Source organism: Bombus huntii, chromosome 10 (assembly GCF_024542735.1).
Source record: "Bombus huntii isolate Logan2020A chromosome 10, iyBomHunt1.1, whole genome shotgun sequence".
NCBI lineage: Eukaryota > Metazoa > Arthropoda > Insecta > Hymenoptera > Apidae > Bombus > Bombus huntii.
In genome coordinates, this window is record NC_066247.1 from 11,714,333 (window position 1) to 11,740,183 (window position 25,851).

The window sequence follows — 25,851 nt, forward strand, 5'->3', positions numbered from 1 at the left end:
TTATTTTACAAAATTCAATTATACTGTTCCTGAGGCGTGTATTCAGATATAGATTGATGGTCAAATTGCGATTCCATCAGATTCGAAATCGGTACTTTCTTCTCTTCCGCGTTTTGCTTAGCATTAAGATCTTTCATGGCCATTTTCGTGGCAATAAGATCAGCGTCATTGTCTAAAATCTGGACGATCTTTTGTACCGTTGAATATTCCATCACCACCGCCGATTTTGGATCGTTCGTAGTCTGCGACGCTTCTGACATTCTCGCTCTATCTTCGAGCTCCCAATTTCCTATCATTTCCCTGAAATGTAACCAGTTGTATCTTTTTGTCTCTCGTCTTTTACGGTATAAAATCTATGATTAATAATTTTGGAATAATCGTAATTTACTAATTTTAGTAGAGTCGGTAAAGTTTCTAAAATCTCTAAGATCACGAAAGAAATTCTAGCGAAATCCTGATAAAATTTCGAACAGCCGACCCAGAAAAGTTCCTTACTAATTCAAGCTTCTAATTTCCCTAACAGAATTCTAACAAATATTCTTTACATGGACGACAGTCGTTCGTCGCTAGGTGTCTTGCTTCTCGACAGATACTTCGATTTCAATTTGTGCTTCGAGTTCTTCCTGTTCTTATTCTCACGGTTCATCGTTGAATTCGATTTGCTGCGACTGACTGAATTTACAAGGTTATCCTGTTTCGAGTGTACAGGTTTTTTCGACGGATTACTGTTTTTGGACGAATTATTGTTCTTTGACGAATTGTTGTTCTTTGACGGATTATTCTTCGACTTGGACGGATTCCACTTGGTGCTCTGTGACATGGGATCTTTCTTGAAACAGCAACGATGAGTTCGATATTGCCACCTGCCGAACACGCGTGCATTAAGAGAGAAGCAAGAAGCGAAAAAGCTTATGATATTTTGTTTACCATAATGCGCAAGTTGTGACAGTGGAGCTGAACATAAAGAAACAATTTAATACTGTCAGTACGATCAGTGGTTCCAACATGATAGGGACTCGGAATCGAGTTTGAGAATTTTTAACAACGCCAATGACGATGATGATTGAGACGAATCGTGAATTTGGAAACAGCCGTCGATCGAAAGACACTGAAGTTACAGATTCTGTTTGCTTCGAAAATAAATGACGAACGATTAACTCGATGTAACGATATGAACAAGCATCTTTTTGATTCAGCTTCGACACGCATTAATACCATGAGAATAATTTTCTCATCTTTGTTAAATTAGAAATTTGAAAATTTCTTGCACCGATAGCGTAAGATCGTCGAAACTGAAGCTTTCGGATGTAGACCGTGTCTTTACTTCCAGTTAACTTCTATCAATTTTTCCTTAGCATAGCAAATTTCCTGCGATTCCATTCCACTCCAAACTTCCGCCCTACGATTAAAACTTATTGAACAACAGTTGGACGATATCTTGTTCGAAAAGATCTCGACATCCGTCCAAAAATCTCAACCTCAATAACCACACCAGATTCATCCCAGGACAATCAGCCGTCTCTCTGACGAACTGTGTTAAACTCGTTCCAAGAGGAGTAGCTCAATTTGTCCCAGATTCTCGTACACGTTGGCTGCATATCTCGCATAGTCCCGGATAGGTAATGGTCCCGGAAGAGGGGAAGCCAAGTGAGAAATCCGCGCAGGAAGCGTGTACAGATTACAGTAGCTGTCGACAGGGGTAGCAAACGAGTGATCCAACCCCGCAGTGATGCGATCCTCTTCTCTGTGGGGGTCTTTCAGCCATTTCTTTCGTCAAGACCAAGCACAATGGCCGCGGTAACCGCAATATAAAAACGAAATCTATGCGTCCCTGTAGAGACGCATCTGTGCGACGAGATCTATAATGATGATATTACGTTTCGTGAATGACTGGATGTCGGTGACTTTTCGTTGCGGTTCCGAATAAAATAGGCGCGGACCACCCGAGGAGAAATCACACGTTTTCCACTACCTGCCATGCGTGCATTTAGCTGTCTATTATGAGCCCTGCATATATATTATTTATTTATTCTCAGACGTATTAGGAATTGGAGTTTACGGGTGGCAGGGAGATATCGATAGGGGAGGTTTGAGAGAAAATTGAAGGGAAATTGTATTATCAGGTGGGAATAGAGATTATAGTGGATGATCGACAATGAGTATAGTAACGAAGGAAATGCGTCGAATTACGTACAAATTACGAGAGAGAATTAAAGGATGAAATATATATTTTTTTTTTAATAATACCAGGAACGCTGTTATTTTTCAGCACGACCAGCCGTGTGAAAATCCTCGATTATAACATTCCATGAAATATTACCAGTCTTTGACATCGGACGTGTTTTCTAGAAGAAGTCGTGAAGATTCTTTTCTATCCGTAGAAGCGATTCGTCCTACGTATAATATCTTGGTCACTTGTCGTTCCATTCATCGGTGACCACATAGACCTTTCTTTGCCATCGATTCCCGCTGGAAAAGACGTATACTTTTGCATCGCCGTGATCGTACGTGTCACGCTATTTTCCGTACATCGAGAGCGTCGTTCTTCTCGTAGCCCGTCTAATTTATCGACCAAAGCTTTTGTTAGACCGATAGACCACACAGAGAGATCGACACTTTTATGAACTTCCACGACGATCGCGATTGTAAAGTCTCCACCACTCTTATTTTTCACTCCTCCGCACTTTCTCGTTTAATTCTCTTCGCGCGGATCACCAAAGGCTGATTTACCGTTTAAAATTGTTCATTTTTACAGGAACACACACATGTTGGAATAAAATGTATCGGAAATATTAAAATAGGATTGCGATAGAAATATTCTTCGAAACTAATCTCGTTTTATGTCTCTATTAGGAAGACTTTTAATATTTCAAGAAGGACAATGCCATTTTCTCTTATATTTTCGCCGAATTTAAGCAACTTTCTGACGATCATGGAACATGATACGGTCGAAAATAGACGGTGGGAAGCTGTTTCAATCAAAGATATTCACAGTCATTAGGAAACTCGTTGATTATCGCATCGGGAGTATTTCAAGACGTAAGAAATTTATGGGAGATACATTGAAACAATTTTCAGAGGCCTGAAATAGCCTTCAAACGCACTGTCCTAGATCAGGTATATTCCGTGGAAGTTTCGTTACCTTCAGACGGAACGCTTTTTCTGAGCGTGGCCGTTTTAATCCTTGACTACTGATTTATTTTCACAGCGAGTAGCTCCTCCCTGAAAACCACTTAACAGTTGATTCGTCGACGTCGGCTATTTGTTCGGTTGACATATAATTACCAGCAAAACGTCAGTTATGGTTGTACAATCCTATTCTGTCTCAACTTGCAACATCGCAAAAGCTACAGCATCTAATTGTTAACAAGTTGACTAGAAAACAACCCTTAGTTACGTCCTCTGAAATCAAGCCACAACGAATTTGGTATCCTGTTAGGACAGTTACCGTAAAATAAATTGTCGTTCTACTAAGAAGTTAAGGTAATTAGGGTAACTATTGGGTAACCAGTTAAGAAGTATATTCTTAAGAACAATATTCTAATAGCAATACAGTAGAGCCGAATAATAGTCGTGCAAAATATGGTATGGTAATAGAAGAATAAATTGAGAAAATAAAGAAAATCTTGGGAAACTTTTGCAGAATAGCTTTTTAGTAAAGTTTGCTTTCGGTAAATATAATATCTTCAAATATAACATCTAGTAAAGCTAAAAATTGAGAAGAGCCTCGTGAGAGTCATTACAAAGTTTCTTTTAAGAATCGCAAGAGCTTCGATCACCTTGCGATGTCATTTTCCTTCAATTGTAAAAAATCCCTTCGTATATTATTTTTAACAATTATAGAATCTCTATCAGAGTCTAAATTTGAAATTTGAAAATTGATAAACTGCGTACAAGTTTCGCCGTGAAATGCACAAAAGCTTCGACCATCCTGAAGAACATCTTCTTCTACTAAGTTACTCTTTAGAAGTTTAGCACAACCACTTTTCCACCTAAACTCAGAGGAGCCACGGATTCTTCTCGGTTTCCCTCGTTTTTTCATCATAACCTCGAATCGACCCCGAAAAATCTTCGAACCGATTCTCACGATTGAAAAAGTCGGGAGTCAGGTGCTCGTCTGAATGGACCTCGACTTGGACGCCATTCACTCTTTTTCCAAGCAGCAGAAATAGCCACCCGCCCACCAGAGCCCCGTTTCTAGTGTCAGAGAATTAAGAAAAAAATACGGGGACCCGCAGACAATGAAGAACACCGAATGAAGACGATATTTCAGCGTAACATCGTGGATATCATGGGAAGGATATTCCATTCGATGAAAAATGAAACGATCCACGTTGTTCCCAAAGAACGATTATGGGCGTAACTGAAGGATCTTCTGTCGATTCTTTGAGCATAGATAGCTGCTACGATATAGAGGAATTTTAATTTAAAACATCGAGCGACGAATTGATAAAATAAAGAAAAAGATTTGCCTTTTAATTGATCTCTATTCACAGCTTGCTCAAGCTTAAAAATTCTTAACGTTTTTTCGAGAACTACTTACTATCTTCTTTCGATGTTAGAACAATTCTTAATACTGTCTAATATTAGAACAATCGTTTTTCGTGCAATTAGACTATCTTCTAATGTTAGAAAAATTATTCCATGTAGTATCTCGGAGGTCTAAAGATTTGTTTGTACATGTTACAAAAGATTCTTAAACTTACGTGGGACCGTGCGAAAGTTCTTCATTCTATTACCGAAGTCTTTCCAATTATCTTTTCACCCTAAAATTCCCTCCCTCGAGAAGTTTCCTTTCTATTCGTTGAAGAGATTCGTCCCACGTATAATATCTTGGCCACTTGTCGTTCCATTCATCGGTGACCGCAGACTTTTCTTTACGACAGACTGCCACTGGAACAGACGTTCGCTCTTCCACCTACCGACGCGATCATACGTGTCACGCTATTTTTCGTACATCGGGAGCACGTCCTTCTCGTTGTTCGTCTAATTTATTGACCAGAACTTTTGTTAGACTAGCCGACCACACGGATAGAACGACTGCGTTTATAAACAGCCACGACGATCGCGATTATGGACACGCCACGCTTTTCTTTCTTATTCCTCCATACCTTTTCGTTTAATTTTCTCCGCGTTATCGAGTCTTGTTCAACGAAAGAATTATTATTTGTTTGAGATTTCGTAGAAATTGAGAATTTTTCTGCCGTTGGAAATATAGAAAAATTGCAAACATCAGATCGTCGAGAAGATTATCAAAAATTCGATATTATTGTTACTCTTATGTAATTAACGCACATGCATCGTTATTAGCTCGGCACAGATACCAAGAAACCAAAGACCTCCGTAAAAATGATCAAGAAATTCCAAATTACAATAATATTCTAAAAATGTCAAGTTATCCGATTCACCGAAATTTCCCGTTATCACAGCGTGCAATCAGAAGAATCATTAAAAAATACCATCCTATATTCCTCTGAGAAACTTGTCAATGCTACGCTACGCAGAATACCCGTTGTCATTCGCAATGATCGTTGTGAAGTAACAATTACAAAAGGAAGGAAGGCGTTAGAGGCAATTACAAGGATCATCCCAACGTTAATTCGAATGGTTCACAATAAGGTCCCAGGAGAGGCGTCGCATCATCGATCGTCCTCATTGACGATTCCTCGTTGACGATCCAAGGACCTCTTCGGGAAAGCGGAGCATCGAGGACGATTCATTCGGCCGTAACGAAACAATTTTCTACAGATGCTTCTGCTATAGATGAACGAGGAAGGAGGCACGCTGACTCGCACACTTTTACGCATCACAGACCTGTTCTTACATTTTTGCGAACTTCATTGAGGAACCCTGTCTGCAAGTTCATTCAGAAATCGTTCGGTAGTCTCGGCGTAAATACGTAGAATGACGATGTACCTGCGAGTTCGTTGTAACAATGACTCGGTAAGTGTTGACAATGCTAATACCGAGGCTTTTTAGGTAGTAAAATTGTTAGTAGTATTTTCAATAATTCCAAGGCGACTTTCTGTGGCTTCTAGATGTTCGATGATATTTTAGAAGTTGTCTCACTTTTTAAATTTTGACGATGTAACAATGATTTTTATGATTCTGGAGAAAACTTCTCTTAGATCTTTACAAGGAAGAGGACGAGCTTTTTTAATTCTTTAAAATTGTTTTCTCCTTAAATGTATTTTACTATGCGAAACAGCGTGGCCTTTATTTACTTCTCTACGTGCTTTGAATTTTTTCAAACGATGAAACGTTTCTTACAGATTCTAAATTATTTTTTTCCCATCTTCCCCCGTTTTTTAATTTTTCTTAATTTTGTTTTTGACATCGTCTTCGCTGTATCATGTTCGTTTTGCGTAAAATCAACGTTTCGGGTCGGTTGTTGATATTTCAGTATCGGTTCTTCCGGAGGTGGTGCCGGTGGTGTCGGTGGTTTAGGCGTTCTCAACTCGAGTTCTACGTTTCTTCTCGGTTGATCAACGGAAATACCCTTCTTTTTCACTTTTAACATGAACACGTTCTCGTTTCCTTCGGTCACGCGATCCGTATGGACTTCCTGGGCATCGGAACCATCGAGAACAGGGTAAATAGTGAACGTCCTGCACTGATTATTCGTGTTTGGACCTCCCCTACATTGGCCAACCTGCGTGACATTAGCGTTTGTTATACTATATTTCTATCTATTCTTCGATTTTACATCTTTATACTTGTTGCATTGTTTTACATTTGTACTTTATACTTGTTTACATTCTTTATACTTGTGCAAAAAATCGGTCTTAAATTCGTACATAATTATACATGTACCTTGAATATTATAGCCAATAGTATTTTGTTACCTATCACGTATTCCAAATGATACGATAATTCACTCGTACGCAAAGTAACAATTTATCTGTTTCTTCCAATTCAAATCTTTGTAGAAAGATCATACACGATATACGTATAATCAATATTTTTCAGTTCATCGTATACAAAACTAATAACCGAGTGTTTAATTCTATATTTCAATTTTATATTTAATATTTTCTATGTAACCTTTGTACCTCGTAAGAAATGGCTTGAGGCTTGGTATCTTCCTCGTCTATTTTCGCAGCAGCGTTCTTCGACTCGACACGGAACAGGATCCGATTGTTGTCAGTCCTCTTCAATATTTTCGGCCCTTGGGTGCTCGTCGGCCTCTGTATTTCTATCACGTCGCAATCGCACGGAGGATCCCAACCTTTCAACTTTTTCGATTTTCCCTTTTCTCTTTCCATACGAATTATCAAATGATTTCCAATCACCGCAGTCCCAATTTCTCGGTAATATCTTGCAGAAGGATCGTATTTCGGTTTCGAGGGTGGACATTCCGGTGGGCAGGGTACAGGAGGCATAGGTGGGCAGGCATACATCTCTGATTTCGATAAACAAATTTAATAACGACAGGCTAAGTAACTCGGCAAACCGGAAGATCTATTTTAAGGCATAAATATCTGACACTTGTAATTTGTAATTTAGATATTAGTTACTTTTTATAGGTATTTTTGAGAAGGATGGGGTTAATAAATGTTCTGACAGATTAAAATGGACTAAAAAATCGATTTTTATTGCAACTAGTTCAAGACATTGGAGAAATCGGACACGTTCATAATATTCGACCGATCCATCCATCCTCCGTTCTCATTAACCAAACTCGTGAATTAACTCTCCCCCATGTAAACCCTGTGTTCTAACCTTCTTCTTTTTCCTCTTCCTTCTCTATCTTCTTGCAACAAGCACGAATTATACGAATTGTAAAATATGATGCTGGCGACTTACAAATGTGGATGTCCCCCGTCAGATAAGAAGCCACCGTGTTCACCCTGTTGCGAATCCTCCGCTGTTGGAAGAAGAGTGGCCAAGCATAAAAGTCCTGCAGATTGTCCCGAGAGTATGTGTTGCAGCAAGCGTTCGTTGAGACCCGTTACTTCTGAATCGAAAATCGAAAAACCTCCACCGTGTTGTCCCACGATGCCGTCTGATTCCAAAGAATTTGAAAGACCTTGTAAGCTTCGTTCAGAGATCGCGGAGAGGGGATTGCCTTACAAGGAGATGGAAGTTACTATCAATGATAATAGATTGGTGATTAGAACTCAGAAAGAGGAGGTGAAACAACAATACGATCCTCCGTGCGATTGTGTCGAGGAGTCTCGGCCTGTTGCGATGGTCACCGACGAAATTGATCAACCTCCGGCTGCAGGAAGCAGAACGGTTACTCTGTATCCACGAGCGAAGAAATCCGACGAAAAGGTGACGGAAAAAGCGTGCGATCAGGAAGAAACTACCGACAAGACCGCTAAGGCGGAAAATCCAAATATATTTATATTCAAAGTGAAGAAGAAGAGTAACAACGGTGACAGGACGTTTAATATCGATTTGGAGTTTAAGACACCGAGACCTTGGTCGATGAAGAAGAGAGCGGAGTACGAGATGAAGTTAATGAAACTTGTGGAGAAGACTCCCACGGAGAAAACAGATACGAAGATGAGTATTTCGAGGAAGAGGAAAAAGAAGAAGTGAATTTACCTGAGGCCATTCTCAACCGTTTACGACAGATAGATAGAATAAAACAGATTAAAATACCAAATAGATTAAAATAAATAAAATGGCGCAGAGAAAATAAATCGCAATTAACTAAAATATATAAGCTGCAACCGTTGACTCTGTACGTCTCTTCTTTTCTTATTTTTCACGAAATATTCTTCTACAACGGCCTCGCTAACGTTCCTCTTTGAAAACGGTCAACCAAACGACCCGATATCCGTCGTGCGTGATCTCTGTGATCGCGAACGATCCATATATCAGCGAGTCAACGCGCCCCAGGAGTCGTGCACTGTATGGAGCACGGGGGTAGTCGTCGATGGCCACCTGAAAGCGCCGGGCGACGAGGCCTCGACGTCTATTAGGGGCTAAACGATTCTTAAACGGGAAAAGGAACGCATCGAGTGTCAGAGACGTAACAATGACTTGGGTAAACATTCCGATATACAGGACCACCCGGGGAGCGAGATGCACGTCAGTGGCTATGAATCGAGCGAATACGAATGACGGTAAAGATCGAATGCTTCTTGGACTGCGAAGGAATCGCTGAAACTGAGAAAATTTGGCAGTTGATAATTTTTAAAAATCTGCAAGCAAGAAGTGAGAGAGTCAGAAGCATTTCTTATTAGAAAATATCGTTTTAACTTTATTACATCGTTCGGATTATCGTTGACGAATCGAGCCACGTTTCGATATCGTTGAATATTTTTTAAGGAAATAATTCAGAGATTATGGCATGAAAAAATTAAATTAGGCAACGAGAAGAAAAAGTAGTAAGTGTCTTTGATCGTTGTACTCGCAATTAGTTTTCAATGGAAAACTGAAACGAATTGCACGTGAAACGTGAGCAAGTGTTGCTCCGTTCGCGAGTCGTCGAAACGGAATCAATGGTGTCTTCGCACCGGGTGTTCTTCCTGTTCCCTCGGTCTTCTTTCGATAATCGTATCTCATATCCATGGGGTGTCGAGTAAAGAATACAAACTTTTGAATAGCGTTCCCGATGTTGTTGAGTAATAGCATTTGCCAGAAATCGAGATCAAATCGTTTCTTCGTCCCAACATACGCGCAAATTGTGTTATTTCTTCAGACCATGTTAAAAGAAAATATCTTATCTTTACTTTTTAGGTAGTAACGTAGGAGGATATCCTGTCGTCATAGTTGAAGTATAAATTAAACGATGAATTCTTGTCGCAGATTATTAATCATACGATTAATTTATTACGATATTCGGATATGAAAAATGTAAATATAAACATCAGAAGGAAGCAAAGGAAAGCTCGAGTTTCAATCAGCATTGTGAAATAAATCCATTTTGGGCTTATTTAGGGCTTGTTTTGGAGTCAAGTATCTACAAATGACGTTGAAGACACGCCTTCCGAAATTCTGACGTTACAATCGAAGCATCACAGGTTCTGTGGTAATCCGAGATTAAGGACCATAAAATCGGATTACAGGTAATCTGACTTACGTTCAACCAAACGCTCAACACCATAAAATCGAGACCTCGTCTCTCCAGGCAGCGAAATTACATTTCGTATCATTGTGAATATTTATGTGTAACGAATACCGAAGAAGAAGGAACAGTAAATAAATAAAAGACTGATTTATACAAGGTGAAAAAAATTAAGAACCTATGTTGTCGTATTTCAGTAAATGAGTAGGTAGGTGTCGACGAGCTCGAAGACACGTCTCAGCGGGGATGCTGCTACCCGACACACAACCAGAAATCCGCATGTTCTCGTATAAAAGCGCAGTCCTAAGCTGACTGGATTTTCTCATCTCACGTAAATCAAATTTTCGTGCAAATTTTTTGTTATAACGAGTCTTGAGGTTGCGCCAACTATATAACGTTACAACGCGATATAAATTTACGACGAAAGTGTACATTAAAACAACAATATCGTTACGTAGGAAAGAATTCTATTGGAATTTTTTGACAATACGCAGTACGATTCGTAGCAACAGTGCAGATTAACGTACTTCAGGTGTTCCTTAACGTCGATGTAGATATAATTTCTGAAATATAGCGTCGCGTATAAAATTTTCTCTGCCCCACGATTCGTTAAACGATCAACGATTCCGCCGTAGACGTAATCTAATAGCCGCGCAATAATCTCCTCGGAAGGGAAACTAATTGAATTCGGGTTTTTTTCTTCGCCACAATCTGGCCAACTACCCTTCGCGGTTGCTCACCCCACAATCGACCGAAACATTTACGTATGCGGCCACGAACCGTCGCGTAAGAACGTATTGCAACGAAAACGATGGTGAACAAAAAAAAAACGGAAGAAGGGCAGGGATAGACTTACACGCGGTAACCGACCCTTCCGGAAAGCAAAAGGGAGCAACCCTCGTTCTCCCTTGTACCAGCCCTTCTTCGCCAGTCACCCTATAACATGAATGAGATTTTTCTACCCTTCGAACTGGATTTTCGTGCAGCCATCTTAAATTTAATTGTCGAGAAAATGGTGGTGTCGATACTCGACGCCTTTGATCCTTAACGTTTCGTATTTATTAAACGCTTACTTTTAAATTTATTTGTAAATACTTATTTGCGAATAGATATTGGCCCTTAATCCTTCATCTACGTTTGTATTTTCACTGTAAGCTCTGAGATTGCTTGGCCATTTTATTTATTAAAAATCACTGTGTCATATAGAATTTGTTTGTTAATTGTCTTTTATATTTGGATGCATAGTAAGAGGGAGTAAAATTCTTCAGAGATTTTAATGGGAGTAAATAACAATTCAAGTTGCTCCGAGAGGCGAGTGATACGTAAACAAGAATTTTGTTTTAGCATAAGAACGAAGATCGTCGTTCGTTACAGTCTCCTATTTTGATTTGAAAATTGGCAATCATAACGACTGGACTATCATTGATATCGATATCGTAAAACGCAATAACACAGTGATAGAATATTCTACACGCGTAATTATAATAGATTTATACGAATTCTAGGTAAAACTGGAAACCATGAAGTTTTAGAGAGACTTAATAATTTACCAACAAATAATAAAACAGGAAAAATAGTTTATAAATTTTGTCTAAGATTATCAAAAATCGAGAACTCGATTAGAAATCTCTTTACCGTTTGTTAAACGTTACGTATGCCGACTCAGTACGTTATAAGTTGAATCGATTAAGGAACGTGTAAATTTGACAAGAATAAAATTGAAAATTATCAATTAAAGAAACAGATAACAATTTATTCGTCATAAATATATGTATAAATAATTATAAGCTCTTTTATAAACTCTCTTACAAATTTATAATGTATGTACATTCGACTAGCAGCATAGATTCGCTAAGGTGTTATAAAGGATATTGTATAAAAAATATAGTACGATTTATAAAACAAACTTGATAAATGATTCTTGAAAAAGATCAAGAATCATTCTATCAAGATAACAACCATTATTCAATATCCGTATAACATCTATACATTATATACATTATATTTATGCTTTATAATAATTAAAGTAGTCGTTAGGAATAAATATGTCATGTTGGAAAATTGTAATGTGGAAATAGAAGTCCTTGAGATGACAGTATGTGGCCCGGTGTAAACATTCCCAATGTAGCCGCCGACAATCTATAATCTCGATTTTCATGTGTCCTCATGTGTTTCTTCAGATGATCCTTTCTTCCGAAACTTTTTCCGCAAACGAGACAGGCGTGCGGTCGAAGTCCGGTATGAATCCTCTTGTGTCTTGTTAGCTCCTCGTTTCTCGTAAATGCTTTACCACAATTTTCAACATCACACTTAAACGGCCTTTCTCCTGCAATTAGAAAATATTTTCTTTTAGAAATTGTTTTTATACGATGTCAAGAATTGGAAGAATTTAAAAGAGGATTATAGGAAAAAAGAGAAACACGACGACTCGCGTTTGAAAGTTTGAATACTTAGATCATATTTGGACCCTGAACGATTTCGATACTCGAACGTTTGGAAATTTGAATTATTTCCATATCCGAATATATTTGAAAATATGGAAATTTAGATATATGAAAATTCATAAATTTCGAGACTAAAGTTTCGATACGTTGCACGATTTAACGATCTAAGACTTTGAAACTCCAAAACATCGAAAGATTAATGTACTTCGACGTTTTGAAACACTGAAATATCGAAAGCTCGAGAGTGCAAAAATTCGACAGTTTAAAAGTTTCTAGGACTAAAGTATATCCTCTAATCGCAAAAACAACCACAACACTTCGATTAAAGTTTACTTAAGAAGCGACCTAGAAGTTTATCCTATCCTTAAACGACGGGATATCAGACTATTTATAGATAACCGGTAGGTAAATATATTATGAAATTTCCGGGTGTATAAATATATTAAGAAGCTTACCGGTATGTATTCTGATGTGTCCCTTGAGCTGTCCGTTATTGCTAAACGCGACGTTACAGTGTTCGCATCTAAACCTTTTGGAACGCAATTTCCTCGGTTCCTTTGCCTGTCGCTGCAAGATCTGGACGGTACGGTCCATAGTCTCTGCATTGAGATTGCCTCGAACATCGTACGAAGGTTGAAACGCGCTGAGAAACTGCGTTTTTCTAATATCTATCCAAGGTGGATAGGCTATTCCCATCTGAGGCGGTAACCGCGCACTCATCATCACAGCATCGAACGAAGTTGAGTGCGGTAAATTAAATTTGCGGAACGAATTCCAGCTGTACATCGGATGGGAAACAGGATCTACTATGTGATGAACCGGAGACGTTAGATGATCCACTGTGCGCAACGAATTATCGTTTAGCGGATGAACAACCTTTGATGTCAGTTGTTCTTCACTGGGTCCAGAGCCACCAGAGTTTTCAGGCAAATGAAGAGAAGAAACTCCGATTTCCGAGGAACTGGCTTCGATCGCTTTACCACGGATCATAAAGATGTTGTAACACCCTTTTTCTTCTTTTCCTTCACAAGCAACGACGATGTCACGGCCATCATCATGACCGACTGGTACCTCGATCTGTTTCGAGTAGTCCCGCGTATCTAAGTTGCTCCAGGGCCGAAACAATCTTGCGCTGAATTCGTCGCACATGTTGGAGAATTTGAAAGTGGTCTTCGATAAAAAGTTCTTCGATCTCCGCAGTAACAATGCTTCTTCGATGGTATGTGACTTTACGTAACGCCTGGACGATGCTCAAGTTTCATCACTGGAGAAATCGTCAATATTTATCCATGAACTTCTTGCAACTTGCACTTTCGAAGCACGATATCCCAAGGACGACTGTTAGATCTGACAGCGTTCACCCCACGGTAATATAGCAACGTCGTGTGCCCACCCTCCACTCCGGATTGGATGGTTTCATTATAAAAGGTAACTTGCCCCACTCACGAGGGTGAGGGAGAAAGGGACACACGCTTCTCCACTAAGGGCGAAGGTAGGCTTTAGAGGGGCCGATCGAGGGCTATGAGATACGCAGCCCCTTTTGTCGGAAATTAATCGGTCGCCACGGCCACGGACTCTTGCCCTTTTGACAAAATCAACCGATCGAAAGGACGAGGAGATAGAGAAAGAAAGAGAAATCGAGTTCGGCGAATCAACAGGAATTGCATTGTCGATTCGCAGCTCTGCATGCTCGACGCCTATCTTTACCTTTGTGCCTTATACCTTTAGTTTTAGATATGTCATGTATTTCGTCGCGGACTGCTTTGTTTTTGATCTATCATGATTGTTGATTGAAATTAACGTATGTGACTTTACAATATTCAATCGAGAGGATTATATTAAAATTGTATATTTATCGAAATTTCGAAAGAAAAATTTCATATTTTATCGAATGCAAAAGAAATTTGTTGCAATTCATTTGCAGAAATTTCTTTTGACGATACCTATCGCCTATCGATGAATAATTGTAAAGTACAAGAAACATGACAATCTTTTCATGATAATATGATGTAAAAGAAAGACTGCTACATACTTTTTTAATATTTGACTGCGATTTTAGGAAAATCGAATCGAAGTAAATAGAAATAATTAATAATTTTTATGAATAAGATACATGAGAAGGACATATGTAAAATGTATTAGAACGTAAAATTGAACAATTGTTGTAGTCCTTATGTATAATAAAAACATATATGCTTGACAAAAATGTAATCTAGACAAATTTTTGTCTAAATAGTATAATATATACTAAAGTAAATCATAAAATAAATTAGACATAGTTAAGTTAGTTGAACGAAATATCATTGTCTAACCCTTCACCACTACCTCATAGAAGTACGACATCTAATGAATAAAACGAAAATAAGCATACACGAATAACCAAACATAAAAATACACTCCAAACAAAAGAATCATAGCTAAAATTAGCAAGTTTATCGCACTCATTTCAACTGCAATACCCCAGACCAGAAGTACGTTAGTAAAACGTTCAAATAGAAAATCCGCAAAAGATACTTTCATACAAAATTGTCACTTCAAATTACGTCCAAAATCATAAACTCTGATATTCATAAACAAAAGTAAACCGATAAAAGGATTAGATCAAGATCATCGCAAGAAAATTTTGTATATTCGAAACTACGAAGGATCGCGAGACTCCGAAGCTCTGAAATTCCGATTCTTTGAGAGTCTAAAACGCAGAAGAGATCTAAACTCTGAAAAAAATTTGAAACGTGTGAAAAATTTGAAGGGTGGCACTTTGAAGCAATTAAACTTTAAAAAATTGGAAATTCGGGCACATGGAAGCTACGATACCTCGCGTTAAACACCGCAATTAGAAAATCTAGAAACGTCAAAGGCTTATTATAACATCTCGCATGATAATTCTCTTCGAATTGTTTCTCTCAACGTTCGATATCGAATCCGAGTGCCGTGGACGCGTGACAGGAAGCAACGATAAATTGTTTATACGTCCGATGAAATGGAACCGGCGAGAAGGTACTTTAGACACAATGAAACAGGACAGTCGGCTCTGCTATGGGATAGTCGTGTTCTCTATGGGATGGTATTCTGCAAAAGTTACGAGGGTGGAGCTGCGCAAAAGTGCGTCTTTGATTTATTGTAACACTCCAAGTTAAGCTACCCTTCGCGAGAACGGGCCACAGGCCATACATAGGTTGCCGTCTATTTTCCCTCCGATATGCTTTATCTATCTCTGTTACACTTGCAGCAAGTTTGTCCTTCTGTTCGAAACGATACTCCTGTACAAAACCGACTTCAGGGATTTTCCGCGACCGTTCCGCTACCGATTCCACGACACGATGTTTATAACGTCAAGTACGTGATATTTCGGATTGCGTAAATACGACGTCGTTATATAGATCGACATATAGATAAATCGAGGAAAAAAACGAGCACGGTTTTTAAAAGATTCGAGTCGGCGAGAGGAAATGTACGTGTGTAAGGAAATTCAAAACGGCGAAGGGAATTTTCTTCGTCGAGGAAGAGCGTTGAGCAAATGCGAAGATCGTTAATTCGTTGCCGATTTATAAAACGAATATGAGAAATTTTTCCATTACTAATCAGGTAGCATTTAGAAGAATTTCTATGATAAATATCTGTAGACGATCAGAGAGGATTTAACCGGTTAACTACGTTAGGAGTTCAGTTTCAAAAATCGCTTACGGGGTGCGCGATGATAAAGTACACGAAACAATTAAGGGAATAGCCGATGATTAAAGAACAAAAGGAAATTACGATTAGTATTACGGTACGTTTATTATTTTCGTTAACGAATAATCGGTAACGATATTATTACCGTCACGAATAGGATCGAATTAAATAATAATAAAAAGACAGATGTTTACATATAGGACGAAAGCGAGATCGTTTCGATCGTTTAGATAAGACTTAGAATAGTTGCGAATGGATACAACGAATAATAGCTAGTTGAGGGAGAAAGAGATTGATTTAACGAAAATATTAAACACTGTTTCAGTAAGAGGATCTGTCATCTGAAATTTTTAATAGCAGCATAGTGTCAAGAGTTTAATCGTTACAAAAATAGCGAAACATTCAAAGGTAGTACGATAATCCGGAGACATTAGTACGATTAGAACAATGATTAGAATAGCTATTGAAAACGCTGTGAATGTTTTAAAAACATCGAAAAAGGAATGAAATCCGTGAAAGTTCGTAACTGCATTTTGCTAATTATATCTACCTGGCGGACTTACAGATAGCTGACTTGTGGCGAAAATTCAATTTTTCGTTGAATATTAAGAAAGCAATCAAAGAAGACGCTAACGACAGGAAATATGCCAAATAAAAGCTACGCAAAGTTCGCTGAGAGTTCTTCGAAGCTGAGAAATTCTAAAAAGGATTATTTCGGAAATGCTCTTGATATTGCTTGCAAGAATACGCTCAAAGAAATACCGGAAAAGCGACTGGCAATATTTACCCAGGCCTTTTTCGCTAGGAAAACGTAAACGTTCTGTCGCGATTTTGATGGATCGGCCGATCGAACGAGAATTCTCTAAGAATCCCTCGATCCGTCTTACTTTACAACCTGAACGTCATAACAACGACTCGTAACCAAGCGGAAAAGCCTTCAAGCCATTTCATCGAAAAATTTGTTCTTCGTTTCCGTTTCCATCCGATTTTCACTGATCAATCTGCATCGCCTGATCGCGCTACCCGCGCAAACAAATTCGCTTGGCAATAACAACTTTCTTCCTATCCTCAACAGATACGTATACGTATACGTACATTTCTATAATCGCTTTTGTCGAATTTAAATTTCTTAGAAGAACGTTCGAAAGTATAGGAACGTTTATTTATCGCTTAACCGGAATAAATGGCAATATTTTATTGTCATTTTATGTTTTATCGTCATTTTAGTTATTTCGTTACGACTTAATTCTGTGTTATAGCAGTCGCACATAATCCGAGTTCGACGAGTATACTCGTCTTCCCTTACATTTTGCAACGCATTTTAGGTACACGCCATTCGAAGCTTTCAAAGTGATCGCAATAGCAAACTAGCTGATGATAAACTCGACGAACTTAAAGTAATAATAAAATAGCTTTTGCAACGATGATAGTAACGATAATAAATATAACGATAGTCAATAGAAATATTTTATTTCAATAGCTGGAACATACATGAGAAGGGAGTTTTATGACTGAATATCTCAGTTTCCTCGTTCCCGAGAAGTTCGCATTATAATTGGCGCAGGTTACAGTTGTCGATAATTAAGGAGATGTTGACAGTTAAACAATCCAGAAATTTTAAGACGGGTAAGTAAGCTTTGTCCTTTTGCTCGTAATATCTAACAAGTAGTTCCCTTGTTCGAATGTCACCATGTTTCGAATGTGTTAGCGGTAAATGAACAGCTCACGGCATGGAAGCTGTTTTTATCATCGGTGAACGTCTGTTCGAATTTGATTTTCAACGATTTTCGAGTTAGAAACTTTCTAGTACACATTATAGAAATTCAAATTACCTGAAACACGATTTGATCAACATGAAACTCATAAAAGTATCGATGAATCTGAAATCTTGATTAATTTACTTTCTTACTTCGTTGTAAGATCGGTCAACTTCGAGTTTGTAGAAGTTACGCTTGAACTTTGGAGGATCTTCGTTTTAATACGCTCACGAATATCTTTCTGACTTGACCTAATAAATTTTTTATGGAAGTTTTGCGAGTAAATGAAAAAAGTCAATCGCTCGATAAACAGAAAAAACTTTGCATCAGGCCGCGTGCCTCGTCGGATCTTCTTGTACCGCTGTCACGAGCACATGACCGATCGATCGGTATAGAATTTTATCCCAATTTTTCGAAACTGCGATCTCTGCGCAAAAAAACAAACATGTTTTCGAGGTGGAACGATAGACGTGGACCACACGTGGGCGATTAAACTTGACCGATTATCCTCCGATTGTCCTCGAACAATATGAAACTAAATTTCTGACTAGCTACGATGACCATCGATCATCTACACCTTTTTATTCTAGATCATGCTAGACGCGTACCCTCAGAACTATTTTAGATCAATGAATACCTACAAAAGTGATGTACAAAAACTTTGTAAAAATAAGTGGACGATATAGCTTGAAGAAAAAGAAATCACACGCACACAACGCGAAACGTTCAAGATTTGAAACTGAAGAACTTGGAAAGTATCGATCACGATCTTACCTACACGCGTTTCTCTTTACACAAAGTTAATTTAACGTTTCGACTACTCGAATCTTTATACGCCGATCTTCGATCGATTCTTCCAACTTGCAAGTTTCACGTTCCAATTTTCCACGCTAACATGATCTCACGTCCATGCGATGTAATGACACGAATAAAACCAAAAGGATCGTCCTGCTGTAAATTGCCCGATTACCTTCGTTCTCCGTAACCTGCATAGCTAAAATGAAATTGTTTAATAATCGAAACAATGATTTTCAGTCGCGTAAAACGCACGTGCTCTTTCACCGAGCAACGACAAAGAAAACTTGTCGTTGCGGTAAGGGGAAATAGAAAAAGAAAGAAGAAGGGAAGAATGGGAGAGAGATGCGGTATAAATCATAGACGGGTACTACCAACGATGAATCCTGTTGGATTCATCCACGTGGAAGGGGCATAATCAAATTTCGAGCCGCCATGCAAGGGGCGGCGACTGTGCGGTTGTGCACACTTTCGAAGCTTTTCTGTTCACCAGGGAGGGTGGGACCCGTTCGAGGGCTATTATGGGGTTTGCCACGACTTCAACCCTCGTGAAGGTCATCCGAGCGTATAGCGAGCCCAGGATTGCGCACGACGTAACGCGTCACGCCGTTCGACTTGCCATCGACTTGCCGTGTGAATTTGATCAACCGAGCCTTCTACCGAATCTCTCTTATCGCAATCAAATTCTTTGTTATACGACCATAAGGTTACGAACGTTTGAATTTCAAGCCGCGCAATCTTAACTCAGCCTCTGAGGATAAGCGTATGGCCTGAATTGTCGCGTATTTTTACAGCGATTGGAAAAGATTCGAAAGGCCGCTCGAAAAGTTCGTTTCGATTTACATCTCCATATGTAGGTACCATTTTGTTCCACAACTTTTCTCCGTCTTTCGTGTAACTTGAATATTTCACCCTTGCAGAACCTGTCAGGTTTTTCGGTGAAAAACTTTTCAATATGATTTTTCATGTCGAGTAAATTCCTTGAAACTCGGAACGAACTTTCCGAGCAACATTTAACGAGCCTAATATTTTATCAAAAGTGAACGAGCATAGTTTTAAAGATACTTCTAGTAACGTCTCTTAGCGTGACACGCTTGAAAATAATTCTTCAGAGTGTAGACTAAGCAAAGTTTCTTATTTTATAAAGTTCCTTAAAAATCGGAACGAACTTTCCGAGCGACCAATGTTATAATATATTGATAACGATTCCGTATTGCTCAAGCGTGTAATGAAAAAGCACGTTCATAACGGTTTGTTTATAGCATTGTTTATAGCTTTATAGGATACCGCAGCAAATTTCGTAAGACGCGAATTCGAGAATAGCCGAAGCGCCGCAACAGTAAACCTTGCATACATTGCGGTCATCGCAATGGCAGGGATTCGACTTTCAATAGGTCAACGCCTCGACTTTCCCCGCAACAGAATCAAACAAAGAATATCCGCAAAGTTGCCAAGCCTCTGTCGATCCTCTTTGATCGCAGTTTATCTCGTCAGCCATTAATCAAAAGGGCCAGGAACTTCCACGCGAGTGATTCCTTCATTGAAGAGAGAACACGGGATAGATAGATCCTATAAAAGATCGTTCTGCCAGATGGCCCGTGCCCGCAACTCACAGAGAGAGTGTTTCCGTCATCCTGTCTCTTCTTTTCATTTTTGTTCTCTTCGTCGATTTTTCTCCTCCTTCGTTCATATTATATCCATGGTGCGACGTCTTTCGTAGTTTTCTGCCGTAAAAACGCGCGTCCTTACACGTCCTGCGGTTTCTACCTTGTAAATACTTGTAGAATATCGCTTCTCTTATTATTCTTTCTCTCTGTTTTATAGTTTATCATTGCGAGTCATTACATAATCTATGTACATAGTTTATCATTACATAATTTGATATTAAAATGTTGGAATTAATTCAAAAGCAATTGGACTCGATACAATTAATATTCCCATTATAAAAAGTAATGAAAAATTGTAACAGGATGGATATAACAAAATTTAGAATTTAATATTAAATTGAAAATTCATAAATTTATATGTGTATGAGAAGAATATCTTACAATTATTGGTATCAAAATAAACGATATTAAAATTAAAGGAGTTTCTTTGTTCAGGCTACTAAACGTAGACCTTATAGATGCTAATATTGAACAATACATCTTGAAATTCATCTGATCAATAATATAAATCATCGATTTCAATAATTTCTTATACCTTCGTTTTTTCAGTTCCAGAAAGAGAATTAAAAAAGATACAACAGTATAGAAAAATGATCAATTACGAAAGAAAACTCATCGCGATTGTTAAAAGTGATACCAAGAAAAGCGTGGACGCAGCTGCATCGCGATATCGGCACTTTGATGCCGCATAAACGACGTCCATTGAACAATCGGGAAACATCGTTCCAACTGTGAATACCAGTCGCCACGACATGACTTTGAATTAGCATGTTTGACGGCCGAGCAACCCTTTGCCCAAGAATAGTTGACGAAACGTGGCAAGCAAATTTAACACCGGGACGTCTCTTTTCAAAGTTTCTTCTTTGACGCCTTTGCGAAAATAGAACCGCGTGAAAATACGCGACGAATCGATCATCGTGTCGATGATTTTAAAATTTCGCGATAGGAGTAGCGGAAAATTTGCGGGTAGCCTCGGAAATTAAGTATTTACAAAATATACGCATGTGCATAATCATTTGGACTGTACAATTGAAATTATTGTACTTGGAATATAGCGCAGGATTTAATATAATTTCTGGAAATGAGAATTTTTCAATTTCAGTTTTTAAATTTTTGATTCTTCGACAATCTTCCAATCTTTAAATTTTACACCTTTGAATTTTTAAATTTTGCAGATAGGTTAAATAAAACTTCGTATATTTTACTTTGTCAAGGGGACTATTTATTTGATAATAATAGATATCAAAGATTAATTCATTCCATACACTTGTTACAGTATCTGAGGATTTCTTTATTTTACATTAATTTTCTCATATTCTATAGTTCCTCTACATAAACTTGCTTCTAATAATTAACAAAAGTAACGTTCAATATATTTTGGACAGTAAGAGATTAAAATGTACTTCGTGCCCCTTCTCTATATAAAATTCTTTAGTCGTCCACGGGAAATCACGCAATTCGTTACGCGACAACCTTCCACGTCCCTAATTTTCACGGAACCTCTAGGTAGAAATACATACAGGCAGGATTTACTGTTTAGCTACCGTGGAAAACCATGGCGAATTTATAGAGTGTTTTTCTTTATTTCGATGATACCTGGTCGGCTGTCATCCCACATTATGCCAATGACAAAGCGTTACTAAATACGTGGACATACATATATCTCTATCTTTTAATACGAATTAAAATACATCGACACTCTCTTTTCTATCAGTAATTCAAATAAATACAATTTCAAACTGTTTCTTTTGTCAATTACAAATCTTCCTGTCTTATTTTATTTTATTTCTTTTACAACTCGACTGATATATAAGAAAACTCCGATAATTATAGAACAAGATAGTCATATAAAATAGGCCTCGCTTTAAAAAACATATTACCACTAATGTATACGGAATAATCAAACTCAATACTCACTATGTCGAAAACAATTTCTCTCGCCACGAATCTGCATGCGAGTCAATGCGTGAATTATACAGTTCCTTGACATAAGTAGAGACGCGATCTACGTTACCGGGAACTAGCTAACAGAAAGTACTTGACTCGAGAAAAGTCAAAGGTTGACAATAGGGGAACAGGAGCCACGCCCAAGTGCCGATGACCGAGCGCGACAAAACGATCCGATTTTGCTCGGGACGCGAAGAAAACAGCGGCAGCTTATGAACAGAGGTAGCAAGGTGTTGGCTAGGGTACAAGCAGCTTTCCTTTTTCCACGAGTAAATTTGACGTTAGCCAAATAAACACATTGAGGCCGGCTACGTTTGAAGTGGTTCCCGTTGACAGGATGACCGTGAACATCGAGCCGATTGTTCCGCCATGGATAGTCGGCTCCCTTTCAAGATCGGCTCGTTTGCCCTCGTTTCCTTCTCTCTCTTCCTCCTCCGCCATTGCACCGTCGTTGCCAATGATTGTTGAATGTTTCTTTTGGAAAGATCAGGAATCAAGATCAGTCTACGCGCCTCATTCCGTCGGCCTCGAGCACAACGGAACGCTTCAAAGAAATCCGCTTGCTATTATTTTCATTCTTCGGCCAAACTTTGCAGTGATTTCAAGACACATTGACGTCAAGAGTAATGTTCGTCTTCGACAGTCGTCGCTAAATTGTACAATCCCGCTTCGTGTTCACGATGAAACATTTTTTCTTCTTTTCTTGTTGCAGTGATGGAATTTGATCTTGGTATTAAATCCGCTTTTCCTTCTAGGACGTTCGTATATTGTACATTCTTTTTTAAAAAAAGCGGTCGCCGTGTTATAGCTACGTTTATGTTACGGACACTGAAATAAAACCCAATTGATTATTTGAAAAAAAGAGAAGCGGGAATTGCTACTGAAGAATTTAATAATCCTTTTATAAACATACTTAATATCTTTTCTCTGCCTCATCATTGGCTACAAAAGTCTATTAGATAAAACAACTTTGTACACGTTATACAAAGGTTTCCACGTATAGGAACCTTACCGATATCATATCACCATAAACATCAAAATACACGAAAACGATGATATTCGATCTCTAACACAACCGGAAACCGAAATTAAATTAGATTCGCGCAATTTCATAAATTAAATACAACTTACGATTCACCGTGCGTTTTTAAATGTATTTTTAAGGTAGTTCTGTTAATAAAAGTTTTGGAACATACGGGACAAGAATGTGCACGGGACAGGTGGTACTTTAAATGTTCGTTGAGTTGTATGCTCGTTTTAAATAGTTTTTTACAGATATTACACTTGTGCTCTTCCTCACTATCTTTTTCCAAATGAGTTCTAGTATGTTTATCAACTTCACCGACGTTATCAAATTCCATCGAACATACTCTACAACTGAATTTTACAGCTCGAAGAATACCTATTTGGCTACCAGTTAACGGATTAGGTACTGGAAAAACATTGTTGGTACTATCACCAATATTGCACCTTAGTCCCTCTTTCTTTTTATGGGAATTTATATGATTCCTATAAAAATATTCCCACATTAGAATCCACGTTAGATATTATAGTGTTTTATTGATATACATTTATAATCACAGATGCTACCTGTAGGCTTGTTCATTTCTAAAAGTAATGTTACAACTAATACAACGATGTTCTCGTTGAGATATTTGCTGTGTCAAAGATGGTGCAGTCACTTGCAGAATTGTGTTTTGTAATTGTATAGTAGGATGAACGATTAGATAATGTTGCCTCACATCTTCCTTAAGTTCAAACGTTTCTGTACACTGATGACACTTATATGGATGCAATGGATCGGTACTGACATGTAATCTTATATGCTTATCATAAGTCACTTGTGAGCTACATTCAGTTTGGCACATATCACATACGAAATGAGTTTTAGTATGAAGATATAGAGATTGTGAAGATGAAAAAGTTTGATAACATATGGTACAAATATTTCTCTCCACTTGGTCATCACTTTGTTTCATTACGTAATATTTATCACAGTATTCACATTGAAATGCTGGCTTTGAATCATAAATTGACTTTTTCAATTTACATCCACCTTCTTTACAAATTTCTTTTTTCCTAACTTTTTCTAGAGACTGATTTCCTTGATTAATATTATACATATTCTCTGAGAATTGTTGGCTTCCCTTTGTTAGCTGTGCCAGCATTCTGAGTTTTTTTGATCTTGGACATGGCTTCCCATATATTTTATCTATTTGTATCGTTAAACGATACAGCTTCTTTTCTATTGCCACTTTCTGATACAATTCTGGTTTAATATCAACAGATTCATTTCTCATATCATCTGATATCTCATGATCAGAACATATGTCCATTTTCTCTTCTCCATTCATTTTATCATTCTAAAACACCATAGTTCTTTAATAAAATATTAAGCACAGCAAATAAAACAAGAAAATAATAAAATTGTTTACATTTTCTAATTGATTACAAGGACTTTGTGGCGGAGTCACTGGGCTATGAGAATCGCTATCCAATTTCTTCTGCTTTACTGATGGAATTGTAGGCGATCTGCACCTGGGTTCATCTTCGGCTTTGCGTTTTCTTTGGCCTTCTATAACAGAAATATTTTTAAGAATACTAATACCGAATCAAATTAAAGAATCTTGCTACAGCTATACTTACCATCTAATTTGCTAAAAATAGTTGGGACAGCATTAGAAATTAATTCCATTGAATCAGTAAAGCATGTTTTATCAAAGTGCAACTCACAGAGGTAGAGCATCTTATCACTTTCAGTATTTTCATTCAATTTACAGTTCTTAAACCATTCATTCCTTCGACTGAAAATATCAAATAACGAACATAAATGTTATGCATCACAAGCATGGAGCAATTATAAACAATCAAATAACAAATACTCACTCAGTTTCTTGAGGAAAACAAAACAGTAAAATATCTTTACCGTCAATTTTCGTATTTTCATTTGAAAGACAACCGTGTGCTTTGCAAGATAACATTGTATTAGTGAAAAAGATATTCTTAACAAATACAAACTTTCATAAAAACTGAATGGTAAGTGTAGACAAGTAAAATTGCACACAAACAAATCCTAACCTAAAATCTGAAAATTTTTTGCGAGTACTAATAACTAGTATTCAAAGTTAAATTTAATAAAAACGATAAGGGATAAGTGATGTATAATAATCCAAAAGCAGTTGCATTTAAAGTAAGATAGTTATACTATACAATACAGGCGGCTACAGATTAATTGATACAATGAAATTTAACCAATCACGTTCTTCCTATGTTGCATGGCATAGTTTATATATGTACGTCAATTGGTATCGTATTACATGTATATAATATATGGTAATATGCAACTGGTCTCCCTAAATATGCATGGGAGAGTATGTAAGGATAAACATGTATGTGAAGTTACACGAATCTATCTAAAAAGGAAAGCCTATAAAAAGGAATTGATATGTATCTTGTAACAGAGACAAATGGTATTCTTATCTCTATATATACACGTTTTACTTCAGTATTCTAAGCAGTGTTGAAATTATTAAACCAAGAAAAACAAA

General features: G+C 37.8%; 5 protein-coding genes across 9 annotated transcripts; 1 reads left to right on the plus strand and 4 right to left on the minus strand.

Moving 5' to 3' along the window:
- Positions 1-14: 14 nt before the first annotated feature.
- On the minus strand, positions 15-820 carry LOC126870565 (AAC-rich mRNA clone AAC11 protein-like). Its single transcript, XM_050628382.1, has 2 exons — positions 546-820; positions 15-300 (listed from the first exon to the last, which is right to left on the minus strand). The coding sequence occupies exons 1-2, from the start codon at positions 818-820 to the stop codon at positions 15-17; spliced, it is 561 nt and encodes a 186-aa protein (XP_050484339.1).
- Positions 821-4,661: 3,841 nt separating this feature from the next.
- Positions 4,662-7,400, minus strand: LOC126870020 (uncharacterized). Its single transcript, XM_050627316.1, has 2 exons — positions 7,045-7,400; positions 4,662-6,638 (listed from the first exon to the last, which is right to left on the minus strand). Exons 1-2 carry the CDS (start codon positions 7,398-7,400, stop codon positions 6,281-6,283), a joined length of 714 nt encoding a protein of 237 aa, XP_050483273.1. The 3' UTR covers positions 4,662-6,280.
- Positions 7,401-7,767: 367 nt separating this feature from the next.
- Positions 7,768-10,089, plus strand: LOC126870019 (uncharacterized). Its single transcript, XM_050627315.1, has one exon. It carries the CDS (start codon positions 7,789-7,791, stop codon positions 8,545-8,547), a length of 759 nt encoding a protein of 252 aa, XP_050483272.1. The 5' UTR covers positions 7,768-7,788; the 3' UTR covers positions 8,548-10,089.
- Positions 10,090-12,069: 1,980 nt separating this feature from the next.
- LOC126870566 (zinc finger protein 713-like) lies at positions 12,070-13,614 on the minus strand. The gene is made up of 2 exons (XM_050628383.1): positions 12,921-13,614; positions 12,070-12,347 (listed from the first exon to the last, which is right to left on the minus strand). Exons 1-2 carry the CDS (start codon positions 13,612-13,614, stop codon positions 12,070-12,072), a joined length of 972 nt encoding a protein of 323 aa, XP_050484340.1.
- A 7,941-nt stretch (positions 13,615-21,555) lies between these two features.
- LOC126870381 (zinc finger protein 717) lies at positions 21,556-25,713 on the minus strand. 5 transcript variants are annotated; one of them, XR_007691311.1, is made up of 6 exons: positions 25,190-25,713; positions 24,950-25,107; positions 24,739-24,878; positions 23,894-24,666; positions 23,217-23,812; positions 21,556-23,131 (listed from the first exon to the last, which is right to left on the minus strand). XR_007691311.1 is itself a non-coding variant. In XM_050628042.1 (6 exons), exons 1-6 carry the CDS (start codon positions 25,282-25,284, stop codon positions 23,118-23,120), a joined length of 1,287 nt encoding a protein of 428 aa, XP_050483999.1. In that variant the 5' UTR covers positions 25,285-25,713; the 3' UTR covers positions 21,556-23,117. The 5 variants fall into 5 exon arrangements, 4 of the variants coding, with proteins under 4 accessions (XP_050483999.1, XP_050483998.1, XP_050483997.1 ...); XM_050628042.1 differs by having other exon boundaries at positions 23,706-23,812; XM_050628041.1 differs by having other exon boundaries at positions 23,500-23,812.
- Between the last annotated feature and the right edge of the window lie 138 nt (positions 25,714-25,851).

Bases quoted from the DNA above. Each gene is read 5' to 3' on its own strand.
- LOC126870020 (XM_050627316.1), bottom strand. From the start codon at position 7,400: ATGTATGCCTGCCCACCTATGCCTCCTGTACCCTGCCCACCGGAATGT. The intron at 6,639-7,044 runs GTTACATAGAAA...TGGCCAATGTAG, and splicing joins ATTTCTTACGAGGTACAAAG to GGGAGGTCCAAACACGAATA.
- LOC126870566 (XM_050628383.1), bottom strand. From the start codon at position 13,614: ATGTGCGACGAATTCAGCGCAAGATTGTTTCGGCCCTGGAGCAACTTA. The intron at 12,348-12,920 runs GTAAGCTTCTTA...TTCTAATTGCAG, and splicing joins ACACATCAGAATACATACCG to GAGAAAGGCCGTTTAAGTGT.
- LOC126870565 (XM_050628382.1), bottom strand. From the start codon at position 820: ATGTCACAGAGCACCAAGTGGAATCCGTCCAAGTCGAAGAATAATCCG. The intron at 301-545 runs GTAAAGAATATT...GTTACATTTCAG, and splicing joins GACGAACGACTGTCGTCCAT to GGAAATGATAGGAAATTGGG.
- LOC126870381 (XM_050628039.1), bottom strand. From the start codon at position 25,284: ATGTTATCTTGCAAAGCACACGGTTGTCTTTCAAATGAAAATACGAAA. The intron at 25,108-25,189 runs GTGAGTATTTGT...TGATATTTTCAG, and splicing joins TGTTTTCCTCAAGAAACTGA to TCGAAGGAATGAATGGTTTA. The intron at 23,813-23,893 runs GTAGCATCTGTG...ATATTTTTATAG, and splicing joins AGAAATGAACAAGCCTACAG to GAATCATATAAATTCCCATA.
- LOC126870019 (XM_050627315.1), top strand. From the start codon at position 7,789: ATGATGCTGGCGACTTACAAATGTGGATGTCCCCCGTCAGATAAGAAG.